General features: G+C 45.4%; 1 protein-coding gene across 4 annotated transcripts in view; it reads right to left on the reverse strand.

The window, feature by feature from the left end:
• The window catches only part of LOC126480692 (DNA-directed RNA polymerases I, II, and III subunit RPABC3), a 481255-nt gene that overhangs the window by 220751 nt on the left and 233654 nt on the right, over positions 1 to 26850 (reverse strand). For 2 of the 4 annotated variants that reach the window (XM_050103935.1, XM_050103943.1), the window contains exon 2: positions 23040 to 23123. In XM_050103935.1, coding sequence (XP_049959892.1) covers positions 23040 to 23123 — 84 coding nt within the window. Of the gene's footprint in view, positions 1 to 23039; positions 23124 to 23235; positions 23388 to 26850 lie in introns of those variants that run through there. The other 2 variants (XM_050103959.1, XM_050103950.1) reach the window with 2 other exon arrangements.

Below are 26850 nucleotides of genomic sequence, written 5' to 3' on the forward strand. Positions count from 1 at the left end.
CGTCTCTCCATTGATAACAACATGCTGTGTTCTGTTTGCTAAAAACTCTTCAATCCAGCCACACAGCTGGTCTGATATTCCGTAGGCTCTTACTTTATCAGGCGACAGTGCGGAACTGTATCGAACGCCTTCCGGAAGTCAAGAAAAATAGCATCTACCTGGGAGCCTGTATCTAATATTTTCTGGGTCTCATGAACAAATAAGGCGAGTTGGATCTCACACGATCGCTGTTTCCGGAATCCATGTTGATTCCTACATAGTAGATTCTGGGTTTCCAGAAATGACATGATACGCGAGCAAAAAACATGTTCTAAAATTCTACACGAGATCGACGTAAGAGATATAGGTCTATAGTTTTGCGCATCTGCTCGACGACCCTTCTTGAAGACTGGGACTATCTGTGCTCTTTTCCAATCATATGGAACCCCCCGTTCCTCTAGAGACTTGCGGTACACGGCTGTTAGAAGGGGGGCAAGTTCTTTCGCGTACTCTGTGTAGAATCGAATTGGTATCCCGTCAGGTCCAGTGGACTTTCCTCTATTGAGTGATTCCAGTTGCTTTTCTATTCCTTGGACACTTATTTCGATGTCAGCCATTTTTTCGTTTGTGCGAGGATTTAGAGAAGGAACTGCAGTGCGGTCTTCCTCTGTGAAACAGCTTTGGAAAAAGGTGTTTAGTATTTCAGCTTTACGCGTGTCATCCTCTGTTTCAATGCCATCATCATCCCGTAGTGTCTGGATATGCTGTTTCGAGCCACTTACTGATTTAACGTAAGACCAGAACTTCCTAGGATTTTCTGTCAAGTCGGTACATAGAATTTTACTTTCGAATTCAATGAACGATTCACGCATAGCCCTCCTTACGCTAACTTTGACATCGTTTAGCTTCAGTTTGTCTGAGAGGTTTTGGCTGCGTTGAAACTTGGAGTGGAGCTCTCTTTGCTTTCGCAGTAGTTTCCTAACTTTGTTGTTGTACCACGGTGGGTTTTTCCCGTCCCTCACAGTTTTACTCGGCACGTACCTGTCTAAAACGCATTTTACGATTGCCTTGAACTTTTTCCATAAACACTCAACATTGTCAGTGTCGGAACAGAAATTTTCGTTTTGATCTGTTAGGTAGTCTGAAATCTGCCTTCTATTACTCTTGCTAAACAGATAAACCTTCCTCCCTTTTTTTATATTCCTATTAACTTCCATATTCAGGGATGCTGCAACGGCCTTATGATCACTGATTCCCTGTTCTGTACATACAGATTCGAAAAGTTCGGGTCTGTTTGTTATCAGTAGGTCCAAGATGTTATCTCCACGAGTCGGTTCTCTGTTTAATTGCTCGAGGTAATTTTCGGATAGTGCACTCAGTATAATGTCACTCGATGCTCTGTCCCTACCACCCGTCCTAAACATCTGAGTGTCCCAGTCTATATCTGGTAAATTGAAATCTCCACCTAAGACTATAACATGCTGAGAAAATTTATGTGAAATGTATTCCAAATTTTCTCTCAGTTGTTCTGCCACTAATGCTGCTGAGTCGGGAGGTCGGTAAAAGGAGCCAATTATTAACCTAGTTCGGTTGTTTAGTGTAACCTCCACCCATAATAATTCACAGGAACTATCCACTTCTACTTCACTACAGGATAAACTACTACTAACAGCGATGAACACTCCACCACCGGTTGCATGCAATCTATCCTTTCTAAACACCGTGTGTACCTTTGTAAAAATTTCGGCAGAATTTATCTCTGGCTTAAGCCAGCTTTCTGTACCTATAACGATTTCAGCTTCGGTGCTTTCTATCAGCGCTTGAAGTTCCGGTACTTTACCAACGCAGCTTCGACAGTTGACAATTTCAATACCGATTGCTGCTTGGTCCCCGCATGTCCTGACTTTGCCCCGCACCCGTTGAGGCTGTTGCCCTTTCTGTACTTGCCCAAGGCCATCTAACCTAAAAAACCGCCCAGCCCACGCCACACAACCCCTGCTACCCGTGTAGCCGCTTGTTGCGTGTAGTGGACTCCTGACCTATCCAGCGGAACCCGAAACCCCACCACCCTATGGCGCAAGTCGAGGAATCTGCAGCCCACACGGTCGCAGAACCGTCTCAGCCTCTGATTCAGACCCTCCACTCGGCTCTGTACCAAAGGTCCGCAGTCAGTCCTGTCGACGATGCTGCAGATGGTGAGCTCTGCTTTCATCCCGCTAGCGAGACTGGCAGTCTTCACCAAATCAGATAGCCGCCGGAAGCCAGAGAGGATTTCCTCCGATCCATAGCGACACACATCATTGGTGCCGACATGAGCGACCACCTGCAGATGGGTGCACCCTATACCCTTCATGGCATCCGGAAGGACCCTTTCCACATCTGGAATGACTCCCCCCGGTATGCACACGGAGTGCACATTGGTTTTCTTCCCCTATCTTGCTGCCATTTCCCTAAGGGGCCCCATTACGCGCCTGACGTTGGAGCTCCCAACTACCAGTAAGCCCACCCTCTGCGACTGCCCGGATCTTGCAGACTGAGGGGCAACCTCTGGAACAGGACAAGCAGCCATGTCAGGCCGAAGATCAGTATCACCCTGAGACAGAGCCTGAAACCGGTTCGTCAAACTGGAGAGGCTTTCCGTTCAGCCCTCCGGAATGTCTTTCGCCCCCTGCCACACCTTGAAACGACCTCCCACTCTACCACAGGTGAGGGATCAGCCTCAATGCGGGCAGTATCCTGGGCAACCACAGTCGTAGTCCGATCAGGGGATGCGTGGGACGAGCTGGCCGTCCCCGACAAACCCCCATCCCGACCCCCACAGTGATGCCCATTGGCAACAGCCTCAAGCTGTGTGACCGAAGCCAACACTGCCTGAAGCTGGGAGCGAAGGGATGCCAACTCAGCCTGCATCCGAACACAGCAGTTGCAGTCCCTATCCATGCTAAAAACTGTTTTGCTAAGAACGTCTGAACTAATCTACAGAGAGCGCAAACAAATCGACAAAATTTAAACGGTTATTAAAATACAAGATTGCCTAGTAAATGCAGTAATGCTGCTACTTGCGCACTGCTGACACTGCTCGGCGGCGGAAGGAGACTAAGCGAAATTACACTATTCAGGTACTAAAACACGATGCTACACTCTCAAATACTATAATACGCCCGAAATTTATGAATTAAACAATGCAAGAACCAAAAACACGCAAAGAAATTAAGAGTTAAACTATGTAACAAATGAGTGAGCTAGGAGTATACGACTTGCTGCTCAGCTGCTTATCCAACGGCGGCAGGGAGCACACTCACCAACTTTCCCCTCCGAACACGAAAATATTTTGTCGACACTGACCTACATAGCAAGAAACGATCACCATGAAAAAATAAAGGAAAGATATAGGTGTTCATTCTTTCCGCGCGCTTTACGAGATTGGAATAATAGAGAATTGTGAAGGTGGTTCGATGAACCTCCTGCCAGGCACTTATATGTGATCTGCAGAGTATCCATGTAGATGTAGCATTGTCTGTGTTCTACACGAATACTAATCGGGCAGCAACGACAGTAATTTATGTCTTATCAGTAACTGCCTGGGAGAAACATCAGTCTGAATTCACTTTCTTGACTTTCCAGGAAACGGTCAACGGAGTTACCTGGTTTCATTGGGACGTGCAGGTCCAGTTTCACATACCCTCGCTTCTGAATTCTCCGGGACACAAGGCACACCCCGTTAACAGCCTATTACTCCAACTCCGAGTGTCTAGTAATGATCTTCACCTTGCGACTTTCGCAAATCATGTTACCGGACAGTGTTCTGACGTAACTGATCGACAACGCATCTTCAGTTTTCTGCATACAAATGTGCCGTATCCAACAGTATCAACGGCCTCTGGGAGAAAGCTTTCGCGTGACCGAAGCAATACGAAAATACCATCCGTAATGACCTTAGTATTAATACGGTATTCTGACAATGCTTCATTTCGTTTCGACTTACATTTCCGCTACAATCATGATTAATCATACATTACTAAACCCTCGTAAACCCTCGTACAGTATACGACTGCAGTAGGGTATAAAACAGGATATAGTGCGCTTAATTTGATATTTAACGCACCAATGGAGATTTAATAATTATAGTTAACTAATGCATTAGCTATAATTTATGATCGCTCTGAACAATGCTCTTTACGATCTCGTTTATCAAACCACTTCCGAACAGCTTTAACTTACGCCTCCGGGCAGGAACTGACTTAATGATATTTATTAAAAAAACATCCGTCCTTACAGTAAACTAGCAGAAGTGTGGTTGTAACATGTTCACGTATCTCGAGTACTTACACTTTCAGTCCGTTAAAGACAGAAACATTGCGTTACCCATCAACTGGAACCAGCTATCACTAAATGTTATGCGTAGCTTTCAACAGCGATTGTGTTATAAAAGTCGTCTGTGTGTTCAAAAGTGAAGGACGACATCGAGGTCGTTAGAAATTTATTGCTAGCTCAATTAGACAACAACAGAAAGTTAATTGGCCATGGTATTGCTGAAAAAACCGTCGCGACATTCTTCAGTTATTTACGGAACCTATGGAAAGCGTAAATGAAGTTAGCTAGACGCCTATTTGAAACCTGTCTGCACCGTTTAGTAATCCAGCGTTTTAACCACTGTCTCACCGCGACAGGTATCCGCTTCTGTTCATAATACTCGTTGAATATCTACGTCTGTATGCTACAATTTCTTTTTTAATGGAACCAACAGCTTTTGCATCAAAAGCAGATGACTATCGAGTGCAGTGAAACGCAAACCGCGAATGCTTTCCACTGAGATTTAAGTGTCAGGTGATGTACGTAACATACTACAATTAATTTTGGTTCTTGGAGAGAATGTTTTAATTCCCTTATCAAAATACGTTGTCTTACACGTGATAAAAAAGTTTCTTCGAAAGTGTGTAGCGACGACTGACGATTGCCATGGTGTCCACTACATGCAACAGAAAAACGTTTGCAGCTTCTCTTCCTGTATCTCAGCAGTACGAATCTTTTTTATTAATCCCATTTGCTTTGCGAATATTATCTCTTTCACGATCGAGTGTTAGTGTTTGCGGTGTCTTGCGCAGAAAGAGACCTCACAAAATAAATTGGATGGTAGAAAACTTTTACCATATAGTTTGCAATAGCAATGATACAATGTAAATCGGATCAGTCTAAGTTGAGAGTCAATGTGAATCTGCTGTAATTACTTGGGAATATTTACATATTACATACAAAACAAGCAGAAGTAACAGTCAACAGGGAAGAGCACATACTAGAGCTTAGGTAGGCTCCTACTGTCAATACATTCTTCTCTTATCAGCTGCAAGAGCTGCCGATAGTGACGCATGAAACCGAAATTGTGGGACGCGGCTGGGCGGCAATAAATAACATAGCCAACTGCAATGGAGCGCAGTGCGCTCTCCGCTATCTTCCGGACACGCCCCGTCGCGATCACGCGCTCAACACATGCCGCACTGTTTCTGCGGAGTCTGTTAGTATATCCCTAATTGTCCTGGACAGGTACTCTGTGTCAGTGGATGAACTTCGTCCGCAACACTACAAAAATGCATTACGCACAACACACAAATAATTTAACTGTTGCAGTTAACCTGTGCTGACAGCTAACGGCCATGACTTGTGTTTCTGAAGGGTTAATTACTTACAGAAAAGCAATATCGACGTCACCAACCTCTTCCTCTCGTGAAGTAGGTCTACAATCTTTTCTCAGATGAACCATGTTTCCATGGAATATAAATCTACACTGAAGCGCTAAAGAAACTGGTATATACATGCGTATTCAATTACAGAGATGTGTAAACAGGCAGAATATGGCGCTGCTGTCGGCAACGCCTGTACAAGCTAAGTGTCTAGCGCAGTTGTTGGATCGGTTACTGCTGCTACACTGCCAGGTTATCAAGATTTAAGTGAGTTTGACTGGTTGGTTTGTGGGATTAAAGGGACCAGACTGCAACGGTCATCGGTCCCTTGTTCCACAACCTAAAAACTACCACACACAGTAAAAAACAGAGAATAGAGACAACAGACAACACAGGACAAGAAAAACTCAAAGAACAGACATAACAAATTAAAATCACACGGAGTGTGGCAGTGGTTGGCCGACCATAGAATAAAAAGGGAAAAGCCAACCACCGAGAACACATCAAAAACTCAGTTTAAAACCGTAGGCCAAAGGCCAGAATCAACACAAAACAATAAAATAAAACAAACACTCATATTAAATGACATAAACCCACTGCCCGAATAAAACCTAGAACTAAGCCAGCCATAGCAGGGTCATCAGTTAAAAGGGCAGGGAGCGTATCAGGCAGCGCGAATGTCCGCCTGGCCACAGCTAAAAGGGAGCAGGCCAACAAAATGTGAGCCACTGTCAAAGCCGCCCCGCAGCGACACAGAGGAGGGTCCTCCCCACGCAGTAAGTAACTGTGTGTCAGCCGGGAGTGGCCAATGCGGAGCCGACAAAGGACGACTGAGTCCCTGCGGTTGGCTCGCATGGACGACCGCCACACAGTCGTCGTCTCCTTAATGGCACGGAGTTTATTGGGCGTGATCCGATTGCGCCATTCAGCGTCCCAAAGCGCAAAAACTTTTCGGCGGAGGACCGCTCGCAAATCAGTCTCTGGGAGGCCAACATCCAGAGATGGTTGCCTGGTAGCCTCTTTCGCCAGGCGGTGAACATGTTCATTGCCCGGGATACCGACATGACCAGGGGTCCACACAAAGACCACAGAGCGGCCGCAACGGGCAAGAGTATGCAGGGACTCCTGGATAGCCATCACCAGACGAGAACGAGGGAAATACTGGTCGAGAGATCGTAAACCGCTCAGGGAATCGCTACAGATCACGAAGGACTCACCTGAGCAGGAGCGGATATACTCTAGGGCTCGAAAGATGGCGACCGGCTCAGCAGTGTAAACGCTGCAGCCAGCCGGCAAGGAACGTTGTTCGGAATGGTCCCCTAGAGTTATCGCATAACCGACACGACCAGCAACTGTCGAACCGTCAGTGTAAACAACGTCAGAGCCCTGATACGTGGCCAGGATGGAATAAAAACGGCGGCGGAAGGCCTCTGGAGGGACTGAGTCCTTCGGGCCCTGTGCCAAGTCGAGCCGAAGGCAAGGGCGAGGAACACACCATGGGCGTGTACGCAAAGTGGCCCGAAAAGGAGGTGGAACAGTGAAAACCCTAAGCCCGGAGAGAAGCTCTTTGACGCGGACCGCGATCGTCCAACCTGACCGGGGCCGACGTTGTGGCAGATGGACGACCGATCGAGGGAACAGGAGACAATAGTTTGGATGCCCGGGCAAGCTAAAAACATGAGCAGCATAAGCGGCCAGTAAACTTTGGCGCCTGAACCGCAATGGAGGGACACCTGCCTCCGCAAGTATGCTGTCCACTGGGCTGGTCCGGAAAGCACTAGTGGCAAGGCGTATTCCGCTGTGTAGGATTGAGTCCAGTACCCGCAGCGCAGATGGGGATGCTGAGCCATAAGCCAGGCTCCCACAATCCAGACGAGACTGGATTAACGCCTGGTAGAGCCGTAACAGGGTAGATCGGTCGGCGCCCCAGCGGGTGTGGCTCACGCACCTCAGAGCATTTAGATGCCGCCAACACGCCTGTTTAATCTGCCGAATATGAGGCAACCAAGTCAGCCGGGCATAAAAAACTACACCCAAAAACCTGTGGGTCTCCACCACAGCAAGGAGTTCGTCGGCAAGATAAAGCCGCGGCTCAGGATGGACTGTTCGGCGCCGGCAGAAATGCATAACGTGGGTCTTGGCAGCCGAAAACTGAAAACCATGCGCTACAGCCCAAGACCGCGCCTTGCGGATAGCGCCCTGTACCTGACGTTCAACAGCTGCAATGCCAGTAGAGCGGTAGTAAAGGCAGAAGTCGTCAGCATACAGGGAAGCGGAGACAGAATTTCCCACCGCCGCAGCGAGCCCGTTTATTGCGATTAAAAACAGGCAGACACTGAGGACAGATCCCTGTGGTACCCCGTTCTCCTGGACTCGGGAGGAACTATGGGAGGCCGCGACTTGCACGCGGAAGGTACGATACGACAGAAAATTTCGGATAAAGATCGGCAGAGGGCCCCGAAGACCCCATCCATGAAGCGTAGAAAGTATGTGATGACGCCATGTCGTATCGTACGCCTTCCGCATGTCGAAAAAGACAGCGACCAGGTGCTGACGGCGGGCAAAGGCAGTACGGATGGCCGACTCCAGACTCACCAGATTGTCGGTGGCGGAGCGGCCCTTACGGAACCCACCCTGAGACGAAGCCAGAAGGCCCCGAGACTCCAGTACCCAATTCAAGCGCCGGCCCACCATCCGTTCGAGAAGCTTGCAAAGAACGTTGGTGAGGCTAATGGGGCGGTAGCTGTCCACCTCCAAAGGGCTCTTGCCCGGTTTCAAAACGGGGATGACAATGCTTTCCCGCCACTGCGACGGAAACTCACCCTCGACCCAGAGACGGTTGTGAAGGTCGAGGAGGCGTCGCTTGCAGTCCACTGAAAGGTGTTTCAGCATCTGACAGTGGATGCGATCTGGCCCAGGAGCGGTATCAGGGCAAGCGGCAAGGGCACTGTGAAATTCCCACTCACTGAATGGAGCATTGTAGGATTCAGAATGGTGGGTCCGAAAAGAAAGGCTCCGACGGTCCATCCGCTCTTTAATGGAGCGGAAGGCCATGGGGTAATTGGAAGAAGCGGAACTCAGAGCAAAATGCTCTGCCAAGCGGTTGGCAATTTCGTCGGAGTCTGTACAAAGTGCTCCATTCAGTGAGAGCGCAGGGACGCTGACAGGGGTCCGATAGCCATAGAGGCGTCGGATCTTGGCCCAGACCTGCGATGGAGAGACATGGAGGCCAATGGTGGACACATACCGCTCCCAGGACTCCTGCTTGCTTTGGCGGATAAGGCGGCGGGCCCGCGCACGCAGACGTTTGAAGGTAATGAGGTGTTCAATGCAGGGATGTCGCTTGTGACGCTGGAGCGCCCGCCGGCGATCTTTAATCGCTTCAGCGATCTCAGGCGACCACCAAGGCACAGTCCGCCGCCGAGGGGACCTAGAAGAACTGGGAATGGAAGATTCGGCGGCAGTAACGATGCCCGTGGTGACCGATTGAACCACCGCATCAATGCCATCATTAGAGAGAGGCTCAATAGCGGCAATGGAGGAAAACAAGTCCCAGTCAGCCTTATTCATTGCCCACCTGCAAGGGCGCCCAGAAGACTGACGCTGTGGCAGTGACAGAAAGATCGGAAAGTGGTCACTACCACACAGGTCGTCATGCACTCTCCATTGGACAGATGGTAAGAGGCTAGGGCTGCAGATCGAAAGGTCAATGGCGGAGTACGTGCCATGCGCCACACTGAAGTGTGTGAAGGAACCATCATTTAACAGCGAAAGATCGAGCTGTGCCAATAAATGCTCAATGGTGGCGCCTCGACCTGTCGCCACTGACCCACCCCATAGAGGGTTATGGGCGTTGAAGTCGCCCAGTAATAAGAAAGGTGGCGGCAATTGGGCTATCAGCGCAGCCAGGACATGCTGCGCGACATCACCATCCGGTGGAAGGTAAAGACTCCAGACGGTAACAGCCTGTGGCGTCCACACCCGAACAGCGACAGCCTCTAAAGCTGTTTGTAGAGGGATAGACTCGCTGTGAAGAGAGTTAAGGACATATATGCAGACGCCACCAGACACCCTTTCATAAGCTGCCCGGTTCTTATAATAACCCCGATAGCCACGGAGGGCAGGGGTTCGCACTGCTGGAAACCAAGTTTCCTGAAGAGCAATGCAGAAGAAAGGGTGAAGGCTGATAAGCTGTCGGAGCTCAGCTAGATGGTGGAAGAAACCGCTGCAGTTCCACTGGAGGATGGAATTGTCCATGGCTGAGAAAGGCGTAACGGGACTGGGAAGGCAGATTACGCCCCTGGATCACCTGCTGCCTCCGATGGAGCACCCGTGCAAGTGCTATCCATTGCGTCTGAGGGACCGGCGAGATCGAGGTCCTCAGCGGACGCAAGAATCTCCACCGCATCCTCAGACGCAGAGCTTGTAGGTAGCGGTGGAGTAGTTGCCACTGCAGGTATCTTGGTCTTACGGGTCTTCAATGTCGTTTTCTCTCGCTGTTCCTTTGGTTGTCGTTGTTGAGAGGGCTTATTGGAGTCAGTCTCCGGGACCGAAGATGATCGCGAAGCTCGACGACCAGCGGCCTGTGGCTTCCTCAGCCACTGGTTGGTGTCTGCTGTGCCGCTGGTAGGAACATGGGGAGTGACCCAAGGGATCCCTTCCGAGCAAGAGAAGCTGAAGAAGACTTACGCTTCTCACGGTGGTGTAGTGGGTGCTGCTCCCGAGGTAGATGGTGTGGGAGCAACAGCGAGAGAAGGGGCCCCCATCGTCAAGGGGGCAGGTGAGGTCCTCTGACTCTGAGAGCTGACTGTTTGTGGTGCAGCTAAAGGAGCTGGAGCAGGAGTGACAGTTGAGGCATAAGATGCCATCATGCGCACGGGATGTAGCCGTTCAAATTTCCGCTTAGCTTCAGTGTAAGTCAGTCGGTCCAGGGTCTTACATTCCATGATTTTGCGTTCTTTCTGTAGGATCCTGCAGTCTGGCGAGCAAGGTGAATGAGGCTCTCCACAGTTGGCACAGATGGGAGGCGGAGCACATGGAGTATCGGGATGAGATGGGCGTCCGCAATCTCGACATGTGAGACTGGAAGTGCAGCGGGAAAACATATGGCCGAACTTCCAGCACTTAAAGCACCGCATCGGGGGAGGGATATAGGGCTTGACGTCACATCGGTAGACCAACACCTTGACCTTCTCCGGTAATGTATCACCCTCGAAGGCCAAGATGAAGGCACCGGTAGCAACCTGATTGTCCCTCGGACCCCGATGAACGCGCCGGACAAAATGAACACCTCTACGCTCTAAGTTGGCGCACAGCTCGTCATCAGACTGCGAAAGTAGGTCCCTATGGAAAATAACACCCTGGACCATATTTAAACTCTTATGTGGTGTGATGGTAACGTGAACATCCCCCAACTTGTCACAAGCAAGTAACCTGCGTGACTGGGCGGACGATGCCGTTTTTATCAAAACTGCCCCAGAGCGCATTTTGGACAAGCCCTCCACCTCCCCAAACTTGTCCTCTAAATGCTCTACAAAGAACTGAGGCTTCACGGAGACAAAGGATTCCCCATCAGCTCTGGTACAGACGAGATACCGGGGCGAATACGTGTCACTATCATTCATTGCCTTTCGTCCTCCCATGGTGTGGCCAGGGATGGGAACGATTTGGGGTCATAAACGTTACCTTTAAAATGAGCCCTCGAACGCTTAGAGACTGCTGGTGGCTGGCCACCAGCAAGAGATGATGTGCCACGCTTCATTGCGTGTCGTCCACCCTGATGCCACCTACTCCGACTAAGGGCCCTCCCCATGGGCGCCACCCAGCCACAGCAAGGGCCACCTGGCAGGATGGCCATTGCCGGGAGTCCTGATGCCCCAGGGAGATGGGCATCTACTCCTTGGCATACATGGGGAGTAAACGGCGCAGGCATCAGTAGAGCGATCCCTGTGTTGTCAGGGGGCTACAACCAACAGGGTACATGGCGGCCCCACCACAACGGATTGGCTACCGTGCTGGATCTTAGGTGCAAAAATGTATGAGGTCGTCGTCGCAGCGAAAAACAACACTACACAGTGCAGCGTGGAAATCGCACCCATGGACGTATCCTCGCCCAAGAGATGGAAAACGAGCTGGACACCATTGCAACGACGAGAAAGCCGGCTAAAGGTCTCAATGCACGACAGATACAGTGCACCAATTTAGAAAGATGGAGGTCAAACCCGAGAGGGGACCATCACAGAATGCCGAAACATTTGAGACTCCTTTTAGTCGCCTCTTACGACAGGCAGGAATACCGCAGGCCTATTCTAACCCTCGAACCCGCAGGGGGCAAGTGAGTTTGAATGTGGTGTTATAGTCGGCGCACGAGCGATGGGACACAGCAGCTCTGGGATAGAGACAAAGTGGGGATGTACTCGTACGACCATTTCACGAGTATACCTTGAATATAAGGAGTCCGATAAAACTTCAAATCTCCGCTATCGCTGCGGCAGAAAAAAGATCCTGCAAGAACGTGACCAACGACGGCTGAAGAGAACCGTTTAACGTGACAGGAGTGCAACCTTTCCACCAACTGCTGCAGATTTCAATTCTGGGCCATCAACAAGTGACAGCGAGTGAACCATTCAACGAAACATCATCGATATGGGCTTTCGGAGCTCGTGTACCTTTGATGACTGCACGACACAAAAGCTTTACGCCTCACCTCTCGGCCGTCAACACCGGCATTGGACTGCTGATGACTGGAAATATGTTGCCTGGTCGAACGAGTCTCCTTTCAAATTGTTTCGAGCGGATGGACGTGTACGGGTATAGAGGCAAACCCATGACTCCATGAACCCCTCATGTCAACAGGGTACTGTTCAAGCTGGTGGAGGCTCTGTAATGATGTGGGGCGTTTGCAGTTGGAGTGATATGGGACCCCTGATTCGTCTAGATACGACTGTCAGGTGACACATAGCTAAGCATCCTCTCTGATCACCTGCATCCACTCATGTCCATCGTGCATTCCGACGGACTTGGGCAATTCCAGCAGGACAATGCGACACCCCATACGTCCAGAATCTCTACATAGTGGCTCCAGGAACATTCTTCTGAGTCTAAACTTCCGCTGACCACCAAACTCCCCAGACACGAACATTATTGAGCATATCTGGGATGCCTTGCAACGTGCTGTTCAGAAGAGATCTCCACCTCCTCGCACTCTTACGGATTTATGGACATCCCTGCAGGATTCATAGCGTCAATTCCCTCCAGCGCTACTTCAGACATTAGTCGAGTCCATGCCACGTGGTGTTGCGGCACTTCCATGAGCTCGCGGGGGCTCTAAACGATATTAGACTGATGTACCAGTTTCTTTGGCTCTTCAGTGTATATACACACACTTCTGACACGCCCATCTTTGCGCATGGCAAGGAGGAGCAACATTAATTTTTCTGTGATGTTTACTTCGCAAGTAAAAGGTAGGAAAAAACTCTTTGCAAGGATCACGCGCAATATTTTATTATTCCCATAGCTCTCGTGTTAAAACGTACGCAGTTTAATCAGTTACAGATCCCATCCAAACCATGGTCCATAAAACTACGTCGCGCAGTAAGCGTGTTAAGTTTTCAGTAACGTCCAACGTAAAAAGATGAAGTATCTGCAAACCATTCCGACACAGATTCAAAAACGCTCTCGCGACCGACTAGAAGACCCTGTGATAAAACGCGCTGCTCTTCTTTGTGTCTTGTCTGTCTCTTCTATTAATCCAAACTGCTGCGCAATACTCAAGAATCAATCGAACAAGTGTTTTGCATCTCACCTCCTTCGTGGATGGATTACATGATCTCAGATTCCTCCTATGGATCTTAGCCCGGCATCTGTTTTTCCCACAATTCGTTTTATGTCGTCATTCCACATTTAGATTGCTCCGGGGGCTACTCCTAGTTATTTCACGGTGGTTAGTATTTCTACTTATTTGTCATCCACTGTGTTATCGAACAATAGTAAAATTCTTCGCTTATTAATATGTAATATGGTACATTTACTTTCGTTCAGGACAAACTGCCAGTCTCTGCCTAATTTATCATTCCTTCGGTTCTTTTTTTTCCTGCAGTTAGTTACAGTATTTTGTCGTTGCTACTTATCAGTGACTAACTCGTGGAGCTTCCAATGTTATACACCAGATCATTTAAATAAATTGTAAACATTAACGGTCCTATCACACTTCTTTGGGGTTGTACTGAAATTACCTATAAATCTGTCTATTTTGTTCTGTTAAGAGCGACGTGATGAATTCTCTGGTCGTCACTCGATAGGTCCATATTTCTTCACTAAACGGCAGTGCGAGACGGTGTTAATGCCTTCCTGAAGTCTAGGAACATGGCATCTCATGCAGGAACAGTGGGGATCTCACGGAGGAACAGAACGAGTTGATCTTCCCATGATCTATGTTTGTGGAGTACAATTCTTCCTCCAAATAATAATAGTTTCTTGCGGCTCAGCGGCTAGGTGGAAGTCTTTCAATTAGACGCCACTTCGGCGACTTTAATGTCCCTAACCTAATACAGTAATCCTACCGCGGGAAGGTGCGGAATCCAAACCACAAGTCGTTCCTAGCGACTCCTCACATCACTGAGACGTTAAGGCTGAGTTAAAACGCACACTGGAAAATTAAAGGTCTGACTGGGATTCGATCTCTCAACCTTTTGGTTTCCTATCAAGCGCTTTAACACTAGACCACCAGATCCGACTCCTCTTCCAAACGCGTCGTAATCGTGAATACAACATCAGCGTTAGACACTTCTTGAATACGGGAATGACCTGCGCGTTTTTCCGGCCATTAGGTCCCCTTCGTTGCTCCAGCGTCCTAAGATAAACTGCTGCTAGAAAGTGAATACGTTCTTTCCCATAATCTCTGAAGAATGTTAAAGGTATCACTGGGTCTCAATATCCGCCGTTTCGTGGATCGTGGTGCGATTGAAAGGAGGAACCGTGGTGAAACGGTTTCTGTGTTTTGGCGTTCTCTGTACCATTTTACGTAATCAAGCACCAAATATCGATTGTCACCTACTGTCGTTGAGCATATCATCTATCTGTTGACAACAATGCAGGCGCTGCGTCTACTGCTCCTGGCATGGCATAAACAGTTACCAAACTTTCCTCACTTGGCCACGCTGATGTAAAATCATAGGGAACGGCAGCATATTCGAGGTTATTCTGAATGTGGTTCTTGATGTGACGGGCATTCTCTTTAACCATTCTGATTAGGAAACCTGTTCTTCGGCAGCAGCTGTAACTACCTATAAATCTATTTTCAGCTCCAACATAATTTCTTTCATATCTGTATTCGTGGAGCCATGAAGAACTGTATCGATGAAAAGAGACTAATTCCCACACGCCAACGAAAATCCCTTTAGACACGGGATGTACACACAGACTCACATTCAAATAGTGAATAAATATCGCATGAAAATGTACCCGTTTCCTAAACATGGCCGATGGTGACTGAATTCGGTGCAGAATATAACGGAAGCCATTTCGCTCATTTTAATAATGACACTGCTGAAAGCTGGAGTAATAAATCACACTGAATGCTGTTCTCGCCGGTCTTCTTTTGAAATGTTACAGTGGATCAGTACAGATTAATCCCAAAAATTTTCAGAGTGACCCTTGTACACATGAAAGGGTTAGAAAGAGAAACACTGCAATTAACTGGTAAGTTTTATACTGGTTTACTTCTCAAAAGCATGTTTGAACAAAATATGGAGAGGGTGATTTGTGCGGCACATGGAGCCTTTTTTCCCTCCCAGAAATACAAATGACTGACTGTGAACATGAATCTTCTAATTTATATTAAGAGGTTTGTCGGGTGAGCGAAGCATGAGCCATTTATGTTAGGCTGGTTTCCAGGGAGCGGCTGACGCAACGGAAAGAATATAGAACGGTAGTTGTGTGGTCGAGAACTTATGTGGCAACTTTTTTATTTTCAGTTTTTCCTACACTGTTAACAAATCAAACTACTGCTAAGTACATTGTATTCATCAATATTTTCATGAAAGGTGTCAAAAGGAAAGGCAAAGATAGGTTCGAGATTGTAAATAAAGGCTTGTACTTACAGCTTTCACGAGTACTCTGCAAATAATATTTCAAGAAGGGATTGTAATTAAACCGTAAAACACTTCGTATTCCGTTAGTTTCACTTTGTCCTTGGAGAAGACTATATCAAAATACATTCCATTGTACATCACCAGCTATCCTTCCCAATATTTGCAAAATTATGCGTTATGCGTTGTTTTATACCAAACTACGCAATGAGAAAGGACATTTTTATGAATGTAAACCACGTTTCTATAGGAACTTTAAAACAATGTAATTGTAAAAATGCTGTGTTTATGACGTGCGCAAAATGTCGGGAAAATTACTGCTTCCCTATTTTTACGATGAATGCACGTATAAATCACCAACTGTAAAATAATAAAAGTAATTTCATAATCTCCCGGATTCGATTCCCGGAGGGGTCAGGGATTTTCTCTGCCTCGTGATGACTGGGTGTTGTGTGATGTCCCTAGGTTAGTTAGGTTTAAGTAGTTCTAAGTTCTAGGGACTGATGACCATAGATGTTAAGTCCCATAGTGCTCAGAGCCGTTTGAACCAATTTCATAATCGAAGTTCTCGTTTACGCGTTACAACCAGGAAATTTATTTGCCATTTCAACTTTTCCTTTGCCTTCCGTTTTCATGTATTTTATGAACATATTAATAAATGCATGTACATTATAACGGTTTATTTCCAAAGTGCGTGATGTAAAAAATGAAAAGAAAGAAGTATCCGCATAAGGACTCAATCGCACGACCCTCGGATTACCATTCTGTAGCCTTTCCGCTGCGCCAACCGCTCCCTGGAAACTATGTAAACAAAAGTGGCTCATGTCTCGCCTGACCCGTGCAAAAAATACAATTTTTTTCCCAAACGTTTGGTCATCTCGAGCTGCTGCTACTGTCACTTTCATTTCTGGCCAAGCCCTGCATGTACCGCAAATTTGGACGAAATAGGTGGTGACGAGCAAGCGCCGTCTCCTTGTTAGACCAGTTCTGAGAGCAAAACTTTTAGGACAATGACGGTAACTCTAAGTTCAACAAAGAGCGCAGTGCTGAAATCACTAATGTTGAACATCAGCTAAAATTATTGTCATACGTTTGCGTGTGAATGTTAGCAGACATACTTAGTAATGGTTTGTAGTGAACTATGCTTCCGTTCAAGACTGCATGGAGCTCTTTTGAGACGTTACAAGAACCGACTACAACATACGTATAATGAAGCTGACCAATTTCAACCTAGATATACAGCAGCAACTTTCAGAAGTTCATCAATGCAGTCACTCATTTCGTATGACAGCGTGTATCTTTAAAGAGAAACGGCGGACAGGTGAAGATGATACGCGTCGAAAGCGGAAGCTTTGCTGATCTCTACCATGACCCTCCCACCACCAAGGAAAGCACTGAATTTTAGCTCTAGTTATTTAACATAACAGTAGACTTTATAGTCTTATAAAACAAGCATACAAAACAAACTGAGAGCAAGATGGAAAACACACGTACTCTGTAACAATGATAAAGATTTTTGTCAAAGCATTTCATTTGAAAGTAAAATAATATAGCATTTTACAAAACTGGTAATTAACTGCAGGATTTAGATACCGCGACTTAAACGTGAAGCAGCAGCTGTTAACGAACGCACTCAAGGATTAGTTACAGCACAGATAAGGTTATCCTGCACAGTATACTCTAACAGATAAGAGGTCAAAGAACGATAAACCACAGATATCGTTGCGCAGCTGATCAACTCATGAACACAAACGTACAGCGGCTGCGTCAGCAACCATTGTAAACGGGTCTACTGAAAAAGAGGAACGACGTCGATGATAAGAGAAGTAATTAACTTTGTTTTATACGTGGCACTCTATCGCCGTGAGAACCACTCTATAATCCGTTTCTTCGTTCCCTGATTTTTATTCTTCTTCAAATGTTTTGTGGCACCAGCATACAGCCATTGTCTCTTGTATGCTGGAACTCCAAATATAAAGGAAGCTAGCGTTGTTTCAGATTACGCACCTCTAGTAGAAATGACTTCAAGAAGCTTGCTTTGGAAGTATGAAGACAAATGTAGCGAAGAAATCACTACAGATTTTTGAACACTGTGCTGGAGTGCTGCCACAATTAGTCTTTTAGATCATTTGTGCAACACGTAATGCTCTATGATGAGGTACTTTAAAAGCTATGAAACAATTACTTATACTGATTGATACAAATTGCGTATTACTTACGACCTCATGTTGCAAAATTTAAATGTGCTATAGGTTCCGTCTGAGCAGAAATAGTTTCAGGGAGAAATATTTTCAACATAGCTTTGTTATCTGTCAGACGTCTGATATCGTCAGATAAATCACCAAAACTTCTGATAATGCCATTAATGCACCGTACTTAAGAGCCAAATACGATGAATACTTTGAATTGCTAACGATTACAATCAATTCCACCTTCGAATGGCTTTTTGAAGCAAAATGACACTTGATGGGAACTATATGTTATTTATAGCTCACAATTGTGCACGAAGGACGTTTCTTTGTAAAAGATCGATGAGCACTACAACATTAAAGCATAGTATACGTATTATCGAATGGGAACAGACAACATATGTGAAGTTATTGTTTCGTTTATCTACTTTACTTAAACCAGCGATTCGCCCCGGCTTACTTCATTCATTGTTTCTATTCTTCGTGTTACTTGAAATTTTATTTATAATGTATTCTTTCTGAATTTTCATCTGCCGTTTTTTGTCCATGACGCGACAAGAATTTGTGTGTTAGATGTTTGTATGACCATTAAATATTTGACGACTACGCTCCAAAACAAGGTATGTCACGTAACGAAAAATACAATTCTGACACCATTGGGCAGCCAATAGAAACAGATTATTTAGTCTTTCTTTACAGTTCAGCATTTTCAGGATTTCTAATATTACGAAAAATAAAAAAAATAATTAAAATCACATGCACGAAGATTGCAGTCGTTCTGTTTTAAAGACAAAATAAAAGAAAATGAAACAGTTAATACCATGGTTAAAATCTTGCGGCAAAGGGTTAGAAATTACATTTAAACCAATTAACGTCATAAATATAACGATCAAAACAATTTCGATGAAGACTTGAAAATAAATATTATCACACCTGACGAGATTCAAAACCACAACCCTTTGCACAGGAACGTAGACTGACCATTACGCCACAACACCTCCCTGTGTACTATTTTTTACGCTCTAGAATATTAGGCGGCATTCCGAATTTCTTTCTTCGTCGATTTCTCGCAAACGGATGTGAATGGCTGCAGGATGTGATACCTGGGACCCAACTAACTTCACCGAACAGATGGTTTTGAAGATTCGATCCCATTCATGTGGACATCTCGATGCAGGCTGAGAAGACTCCAAAACTTCAAATTAAGTTTTTTCTTCGTGATCCGATTCCGAGAAAATAAAGGCTGTATGTTGCCCCAGGCTATGCCCAAGTTACGTGTGAAAATCCTTGAAAATTCGCTCAGTAGTTTTAAAGAGTAGTACACTATGTCTTCAAAAGTATCCAGACACCCCCCAAAACATACGTTTTTCATATTAGGTGCATTGTGCTGACACCTACTGCCAGGTACTCCACATCAGGGACCTCAGTAGACATTAGTCATCGTGAGAGAGCAGAATTGGGCGCTCCACGGAACTCACGGACTTCGAACGTGGTCAGGTGATTGGAATTCTCGTGTACAGACATATGACACGAGTGACACCCACACTTCCAAACATCCCTAGGTCCACTGTTTCCCATGTGATAGTGAAGTGGAAACTTGAAGGGACACGTACAGTACAAAAGAGTACATTGACTGACAGAGACAGCTGACAGTCGAGTAGGGTCGTAATGTGTAATAAGCAAACATCTATCCAGACCATCACACAGGAATTCCAAACTGCATCACTATCCACTGCAAGTACTATGACAGTTAGGCGGGAGGTGACAAAACTTGGCGGCTGCTCGTAAGCCACAGATCACGCCGGTAAATGCCAAACGACGCCTTGCTTGGTGCAAGGAGCGTAAACATTAGACGATTGAACAGTGGAAAAACGTTGTGTGGAGTCACGAATCACGGTATACAATGTGGCGATCCGATGGCAGGGTGTGGGCATGGCGAATGCCAGTGAACGTCATCTGCCACCGTGTGTAGTGCCAACAGTAAAATTCGGAGGCGGCTTGCAGCCCTTGTTTTGCGTGGCACTATCACAGCACAGGCCTACATTGATCTTTTAAACATCTTCTTGTTTCCCACTGTTGAAGAGCAATTCGGGGATGGCGATTGCATCATTCAACACGATCGAGCGCCTGTTCATAATGCACGGCCTGTGGTGGAGTGGTTACACGGCAATAACATCTCTGTAATGGACTGGCCTGCACAGAGTCCTGATATGAATGCTACAGAACACCTTCGGCATGTTTTGGAACGCCGACTTCGTGTCAGGCCTCAAAGACCGACGTCGATACCTCTCCTCAGAGCAGCACTCCGTGAAGGACGGGCTGCCATTCCCCAAGAAACCTTCCAGCACCTGATCGAACGTATGCCTGCAAGAATGGAAGCTATCATCAAGGTTAAGGGTGGGCCAACACCAGGTTTAACAAGGAAGAAAGTCATTTTCCATCAAGACAATGTACGCCCGCACACATGTGCCGTCGCCATGCCAAAATTACACGAACTAAGGTATGAATTGTTGGCACACCCGCCTTATTCACCTGATATGGCTCCGTCAGACTTCCATCTCATCCCAAAACTGAAAATTTTTCTTTATGGACGAAGATTCACTTCAAACGAAGGATTGATATCCGGAGTTGACAAGCATTCTGCAGACCTGGAGGAAACTCATTTTCGAGATGGGATCAAGACACCGGAACATCGGTGGACCAAGTGCATTAATCTACAAGGAGGCCACATTGAAAAATTTAAAAAAGTTTCAGTGATGTAAGTACTTTTTTTCTATTCCGTTCCAAGAACTTTTCAAACCACCCTCGTATTAGTGTAGATGACATGAGACGAGAAAGTTCGCTAATCTAGTTGTTTGTACATATATGGAATGGTTTCTTCTAGTTAAATTCATATCTACGAAGATTCGTACAATCAAACTACCGGAGAAGAGCTTGACTAGCTTACTACCTACACTTCGTGTACTTTAATTACCAGTTGCGTTCTGTCCTCTGCTGTGCAGAACTAAGTAATCCACTTGTAGGGCATCATTTAGTAATTCTTCTATAAATAAAATTTGCTTAGGATTTGACGATACTCTCGACATGTGCAGAAAGACGTAGTTTTGCTTGTTATAAATTAAGCCGATCATCCATATGAATCAGGAAGAACAGTAAAAGGAGGACGGAAATTTATGCAACTCCATGAACGATTTCCATCCGGGTAGACACTATCTCCAGACTACATCGTTGGTGTAACAATTTTGTGTGATATGTTGAGTCTCACGAAACTACTCCCTACGTATCAGGTGAGAAACGCGAAAAATCACCGAAATTTACTTTTAGAATGTTTCCCTACGTAGCAGTACCTGAAGAAGAGTTCTGGGTGTTTAAAGCGGATAACTGAACATTTGGTTCAGAAATATGATAATTTTCACAAACTTACAAACTTTACAATCATTTCAGCAGAATCTTTTAGGTAACTATCAATTTCAATTCGCCAAAACTGCTAAGTTTGAAAATTCTAACCATGAACTTTTCAGTGAACAATCTTTTAACCATAGGAACTCGCACTCTGCTTGGGAACTATACATCTTGTTCAAAAATTGTATTTTATATTAGCCTCACAGTATCGAACGACAATCTTAAAAAAGAAGTACCAGGTGGTTATGACTGAAGTGCAACTACTCATGAAGGTCCACTGTGTGCTGTAATAATCATATGGCAGCGAAACTTGGCAGTATACTAATGGAGAACCGATTTACGCTGGAAAAAAATTAGTTCCAATTGTAGCCACCAGGAGCAAATGTGGTGTTTTAAAGCATCTCGTCAGCGGCTACAGTCTCATATCGAACAAACTGTGTAAGTCGTAGTTAATAATAAAATCAACATTATGCCATTTTCACTTGTTTGACCTTCTCTGCCCATGTCCTGTTCCTAAACCATTACACATGAAAACATTTCTATACATCTTTCTTGCATTCACAGTGCCATTTGTCCCCGGTGGCCACAATGGGAACTATTTTTCCGGTGTAAATTGATTCCCCATTAACGCATTAGAAATCTACCAAGTTTGCTGTCATATTGAGACTACAGCCCACACTGGACCTCTGTAAGTGCACCTTAATTGTAACCATCCGGTACTAAACACAGCATTGAATATCACACGTGACACGCCCAGCCCGCCATCTTTCGGACTTACATTCAAGGGTCTCTCTACAGTGAGCTACTCAGTACACATGCTCTAGCATCAATCACAATAATTACACACAAGAATACATGGTAAGGCATACAAGCGTTTAGTGGAAGCTTTTTTACAAGTTTAAAGTTTGATGTAAAAAATTCTAGTATTTTCTACATGGTACAAGGGCAGAACTATATACTTAAGTTAGGCACATCGAAGTTTTCGGCCTGTTATTAGGTCTCGACGAAGTAATTTCGTATGTATCACATTAATCTCGACTGACTGCCATTTTTCTTGGCGTTACTACGTACCATTTTCTTGTTCTAGATTTACCATACTGCTCCTGGAGCCCTATCATCCAGCTTTACTTAAGAAAATTGTGCACGTATATTTCCGTGTTTTGAGTGTGTTTAGAATTTTGTGTTGGAGACGTAAACATTTTCTAAAATCTACACTCAAGCTGGCTAGTTGGCTATAACACGACCTTCAATCAATTCCTGTGTGGGCTCTGAATTCTCTGTATGCTTAGCTAATGCTACACCCGTCGCGTTGTATGTTAGTACAAAGAAACTAAATAAATTAATGGAAAACGACAAGAATGAAAGGAGAGAGATGTAGCGTAGAAATTTATAATCTGAACTGAATATTAAATCGCGTCTCTCTTCACTTTCAGTTCGCAGGGGGAAAAAGACATTTTACACGTACGCAGATTCTGTATTGTATTCCCTAAAATACAGAATAAAGTTGAAATAAAACTTGCAGAAGTTGGTACGATGATTGAAATGTTAACAATATAGTCACTAGGAACAATGTTATTTGTGAATAAGCTTCTTCCACATGATTCAGTGCACTGCGCCAGAATTACAGACAGTATCAGCAGGATGGTTTGGAAAGAAAACGGGAGATATAAGAAATACGGTGCGTATGCAGTTTCATAACTTACCCAATTCCATGGGGTACAGCCACGTGTTGACGTCGAGAATGAGGTCCATCTTGAAGGACTCACTCTCGCAATGCAGGCGGCTCACTGCACAGACAAGAAAAGAACGAGAGTAAGCAACAAGTCAAAAGAACGGTTACGCCGTTTCCGGCGCTTAAAGGCACTGACTGCTGACGCTAATAACATAAAAAGCTACAACCTCGAAATGCAGTTCCTTACATCACCAAATTAGCGACCAACAATCCATAAATGAATTATTTGGACAGGCGAGTGTAACGAAATCCGATCCACTGTGAAAGAAGCGGAGCGCTTAGGCCGCAAGCGCAAGGATTAGCACAACCCACGCGGCTATGGAAAGGACGAAACGAGCGGGCGAGGCAAGTCAAGTCAACTTCCCGGTTGTTTGTTGTCAGCCGCTGTTAGCAGGCGGGGAGGGGAGGGTGATGTTGCGGTCACGCTGACGTCACAGTCAGCTGACTGCGCAGCTGCCAGCGCGGCCGCCGCCGTGGCCTTCCTCGGAGAGCTACGCCGAGCAATGTTCCCCAGGTCCGGAGTGGCAGTACAACTCAGGAACATCGTTTCAAATCTGTGTCATGGAGTGTTCTCTTGTGAAAAAGACAGTTTTAAAACTACGTCACTGTTTTTCAGACTTAACCGGTCATATAGCGAATAGTGAAGCAGCTCCGTAACTGTTACCGTAAACGTATCTGAGTAATTTCAATGGTACGAGTTAACACTTCCAATACAGCCACCTGCTTGGACAGGGAGCAGATTCAGGAATTACAACGACGTTGGTGCGCCTATTACGTAAGTTACATAGCAACGAGCACTGCAATTGTAATGTCCTCCCGAGGGTCTCAGTTAATGTCTGTAGTGTATTACGTCATAAGCTGTGCGTACGTAAGGCATAAATGGTCAGCGTATAGGCCGCGATTCGTTCTTTCCGAAAATTTGCACGTTACTATAAAGATGCTGTGAAAACAAAAACTCACTTGTACTTGTGTGCTAAGACAGATGGTAAATCAAGACACTGCGTGGTATTTAGATGTCTGTGTCTTAAGTGAAACAACGGAAAAATACTGATGCCAGTCCTCTTTCATTTGGGGAAGATAGCAGATTAAGTCGTAGCTGCTCTAGACGAAAGAAAACGTTATATCGGTACCCAGGTTTACACCCACTAAGTACTAATGCCGAAAGTGGAAATGATTTAAAATGTTCAGCAGTATTAATTATTTCCCCTCTTCGACGAACTATCCCAGAGTGTTCATTATGAACACAGTGCTCCTTCAGTTTAAAAAGAGTGGGAAATCCATGGGCCATGGGCTTTTATATGAAGCTTTCTTGAATAATATTCACCTTTGAAGCGAATAAGCAAAACTGCGGAAATCCAAATTAGGAAGGCTGGATAGATAATTGAATTTGGCTTCTCTAAAACAAAATCCAATGTCTTATAAGAGACCCCCATCTCCCTCTCTGGTCATTAAATATAAAGCGTGCGGTCCGATTCAGACAATGTTCGCAAAAAACTGTTGTAATTTAATTTGCATATTATTTGGTATCTTGTGAACAGATTCCTAATTTATCGAAGAAGCGCAAAACTGCCAAATACTGGAATTTAAAAAAAAACTGAGTATATGGCTGGCAGTGACTTTTCATTTGCCGATAATCTATCTTAAAAGTGCCCTGGGTGACTGCAAACGCCTGTCAAACTAAGTTTTCTAATTATCTGTGCATCGAGCTCGAAAACATGTGATGATTCATGTAATACACAATGTGACAAAGGTTCCCGATACGCAAGAAGTGCGATTTCTCAATGGCAGCGATGATTATTATGTACGGTTTCTTCACCATTTGAAGAGAGTGGGTGGGACAGTCACTTGCCATTACAATTCAGTAACTACAAACATACACCGAAGCTGCCAAGACAAACTCATTTGGTACCTCTTACAAGAAAGCCAAATAGAACATTAAAAAATCTACGAGGAAATTCTTATTTAATTCGCTAATTCTGAACAATAGCCACTGCACTTAATACATTTCTTTCTCGTTCCAATGGCTTCTGGCGTCCGCACGATCAACCCCACGTGCCTCAAGGAGATCTTCATTTGTGGGAAGAAGCTGACGTTTTATGACAACTTTAAGTGACACGTGACAATATTAATGACATAGCGCGGGTGTTCAAGAACTTGGAGGCAGACTGCTGAAAAGTCTTTACAAACTTTTACCCGGAGTACTGGGGCGCTGTAAGATGGAAGAATAAGTTGCCGATTTTCAAAGTTGGTCCGACAGTATCATGGCCCTAACTCAGGAATTCTTCCGCATACGACTTCCCAGTGAGGGTTTTTTTGTAGGCTGCGTGCCACCCATTTCAAGACACTCGGTAAGATAAACGACATAGGCACCACTCTCTCCTTTGTTACAAATCGGATTTCCATCCGGCGGGTCAAGTGCTCTCAGTTTCAACAACACACAATCCCTTCTGCAATTTGGTTGGAAATTCTGGATATGATATGACATCCGTCTCGTATGTCTCCTATAACAATGAGATGCAAACACCGAAAGGTCCATCTCCGAATTACTGAACCGTTTCTTTGAAGCAACAGAAACGATGTGCCATCTGTTCCTCTGTCATGGACCACGGTAACTTCCTCAACTGAAAGTGTTCTTGCAGGATGGCGTAATTTAAAGGCGCAGAAAAGAGTCAGACCTCTTCCGTCTGGCTGTATGTATGTAAATCGCTCGATAAAAAGAAAAGTCAACTTGTGCAGGAAACATGCCCGAGTCTGAGACTGAAAAATACGAATTAAGTGAACAGTAGACCTCTCTTCTTTCCCAAAGACACTGACTAGCGATTGTCACCCACTGAGAAAATTTTGTTGTTGAGAATACGCTCATCGCATTTCTCAGCATTACTCCAATGTCTCGCTACGCTAAAGTGGTTTAAACCTATAGAAAAACATAAGATGTCTTTACTACAGCGGAGAATTGTCTCTGTGGAAATAAAAGAACAGAAACAGATTGTGACGTGTTCACTTGTACATTCATCCTCAACTGCGAAAATAAACAGTGAATTAAATCGACAGCAAGACTTGTGCGTCTTATGACCACTGTTCATCACAACCGCCGATTCAGGGACGCCTTTTAGCCTTATACGACTAGTGTGGAAGACAAGTAGTTGCTGCTGACGTGGCGGCAAAGGATCCCGAGGAGGTGGTTGCGAAATGAGGTGGTCTTTTTCTCCTGTTGTAAAGAGCGGAAGCAATGCCAAGGCCGCGACATGTGACCCAGCATAGGTGCCGGCGTGACAGCCGCAAAATCAGTTACACGTGACACAATTTGCAGTCGCGTCGGCAACTTTTAGGCAGTTGTTCGCAACGATACAGTGAACAGTCTCAGCTTAGAAAGATCAAACATTCTCACAGTGTGCTGGGCCACGATATGAATCTATCAGCAAAATCTTCACGGAACCAACATCACGACAGTACACACATATGGCAATGAGTGGAATCGTAGCTGGATTTCCTAATTTACGAAAGAGCGTAAACTGTTTCAGTGTGGTTGACAGGTTATCTTTCTCACAGCAGGATATAAGAATAATTTATTTTCGTAAATGAAACACGATAATCTGCTTTATAAATTTGACTAGACCGCGCTTATCGTTACCATTTTAATAAGTCGTCATTATTTAAACTCGTGCTATGTACAGACAAATGACTTATGGAAAGGAAGTTAAAATTTAATGAGCCGTCCACCTAGACGTCTACTCAGTGAGATGGAAAAGGGATGGGGACTAAAATCGGTCCACACCCTAGCA

Source organism: Schistocerca serialis, chromosome 1 (assembly GCF_023864345.2).
Source record: "Schistocerca serialis cubense isolate TAMUIC-IGC-003099 chromosome 1, iqSchSeri2.2, whole genome shotgun sequence".
NCBI classification, from domain to species: domain Eukaryota; kingdom Metazoa; phylum Arthropoda; class Insecta; order Orthoptera; family Acrididae; genus Schistocerca; species Schistocerca serialis.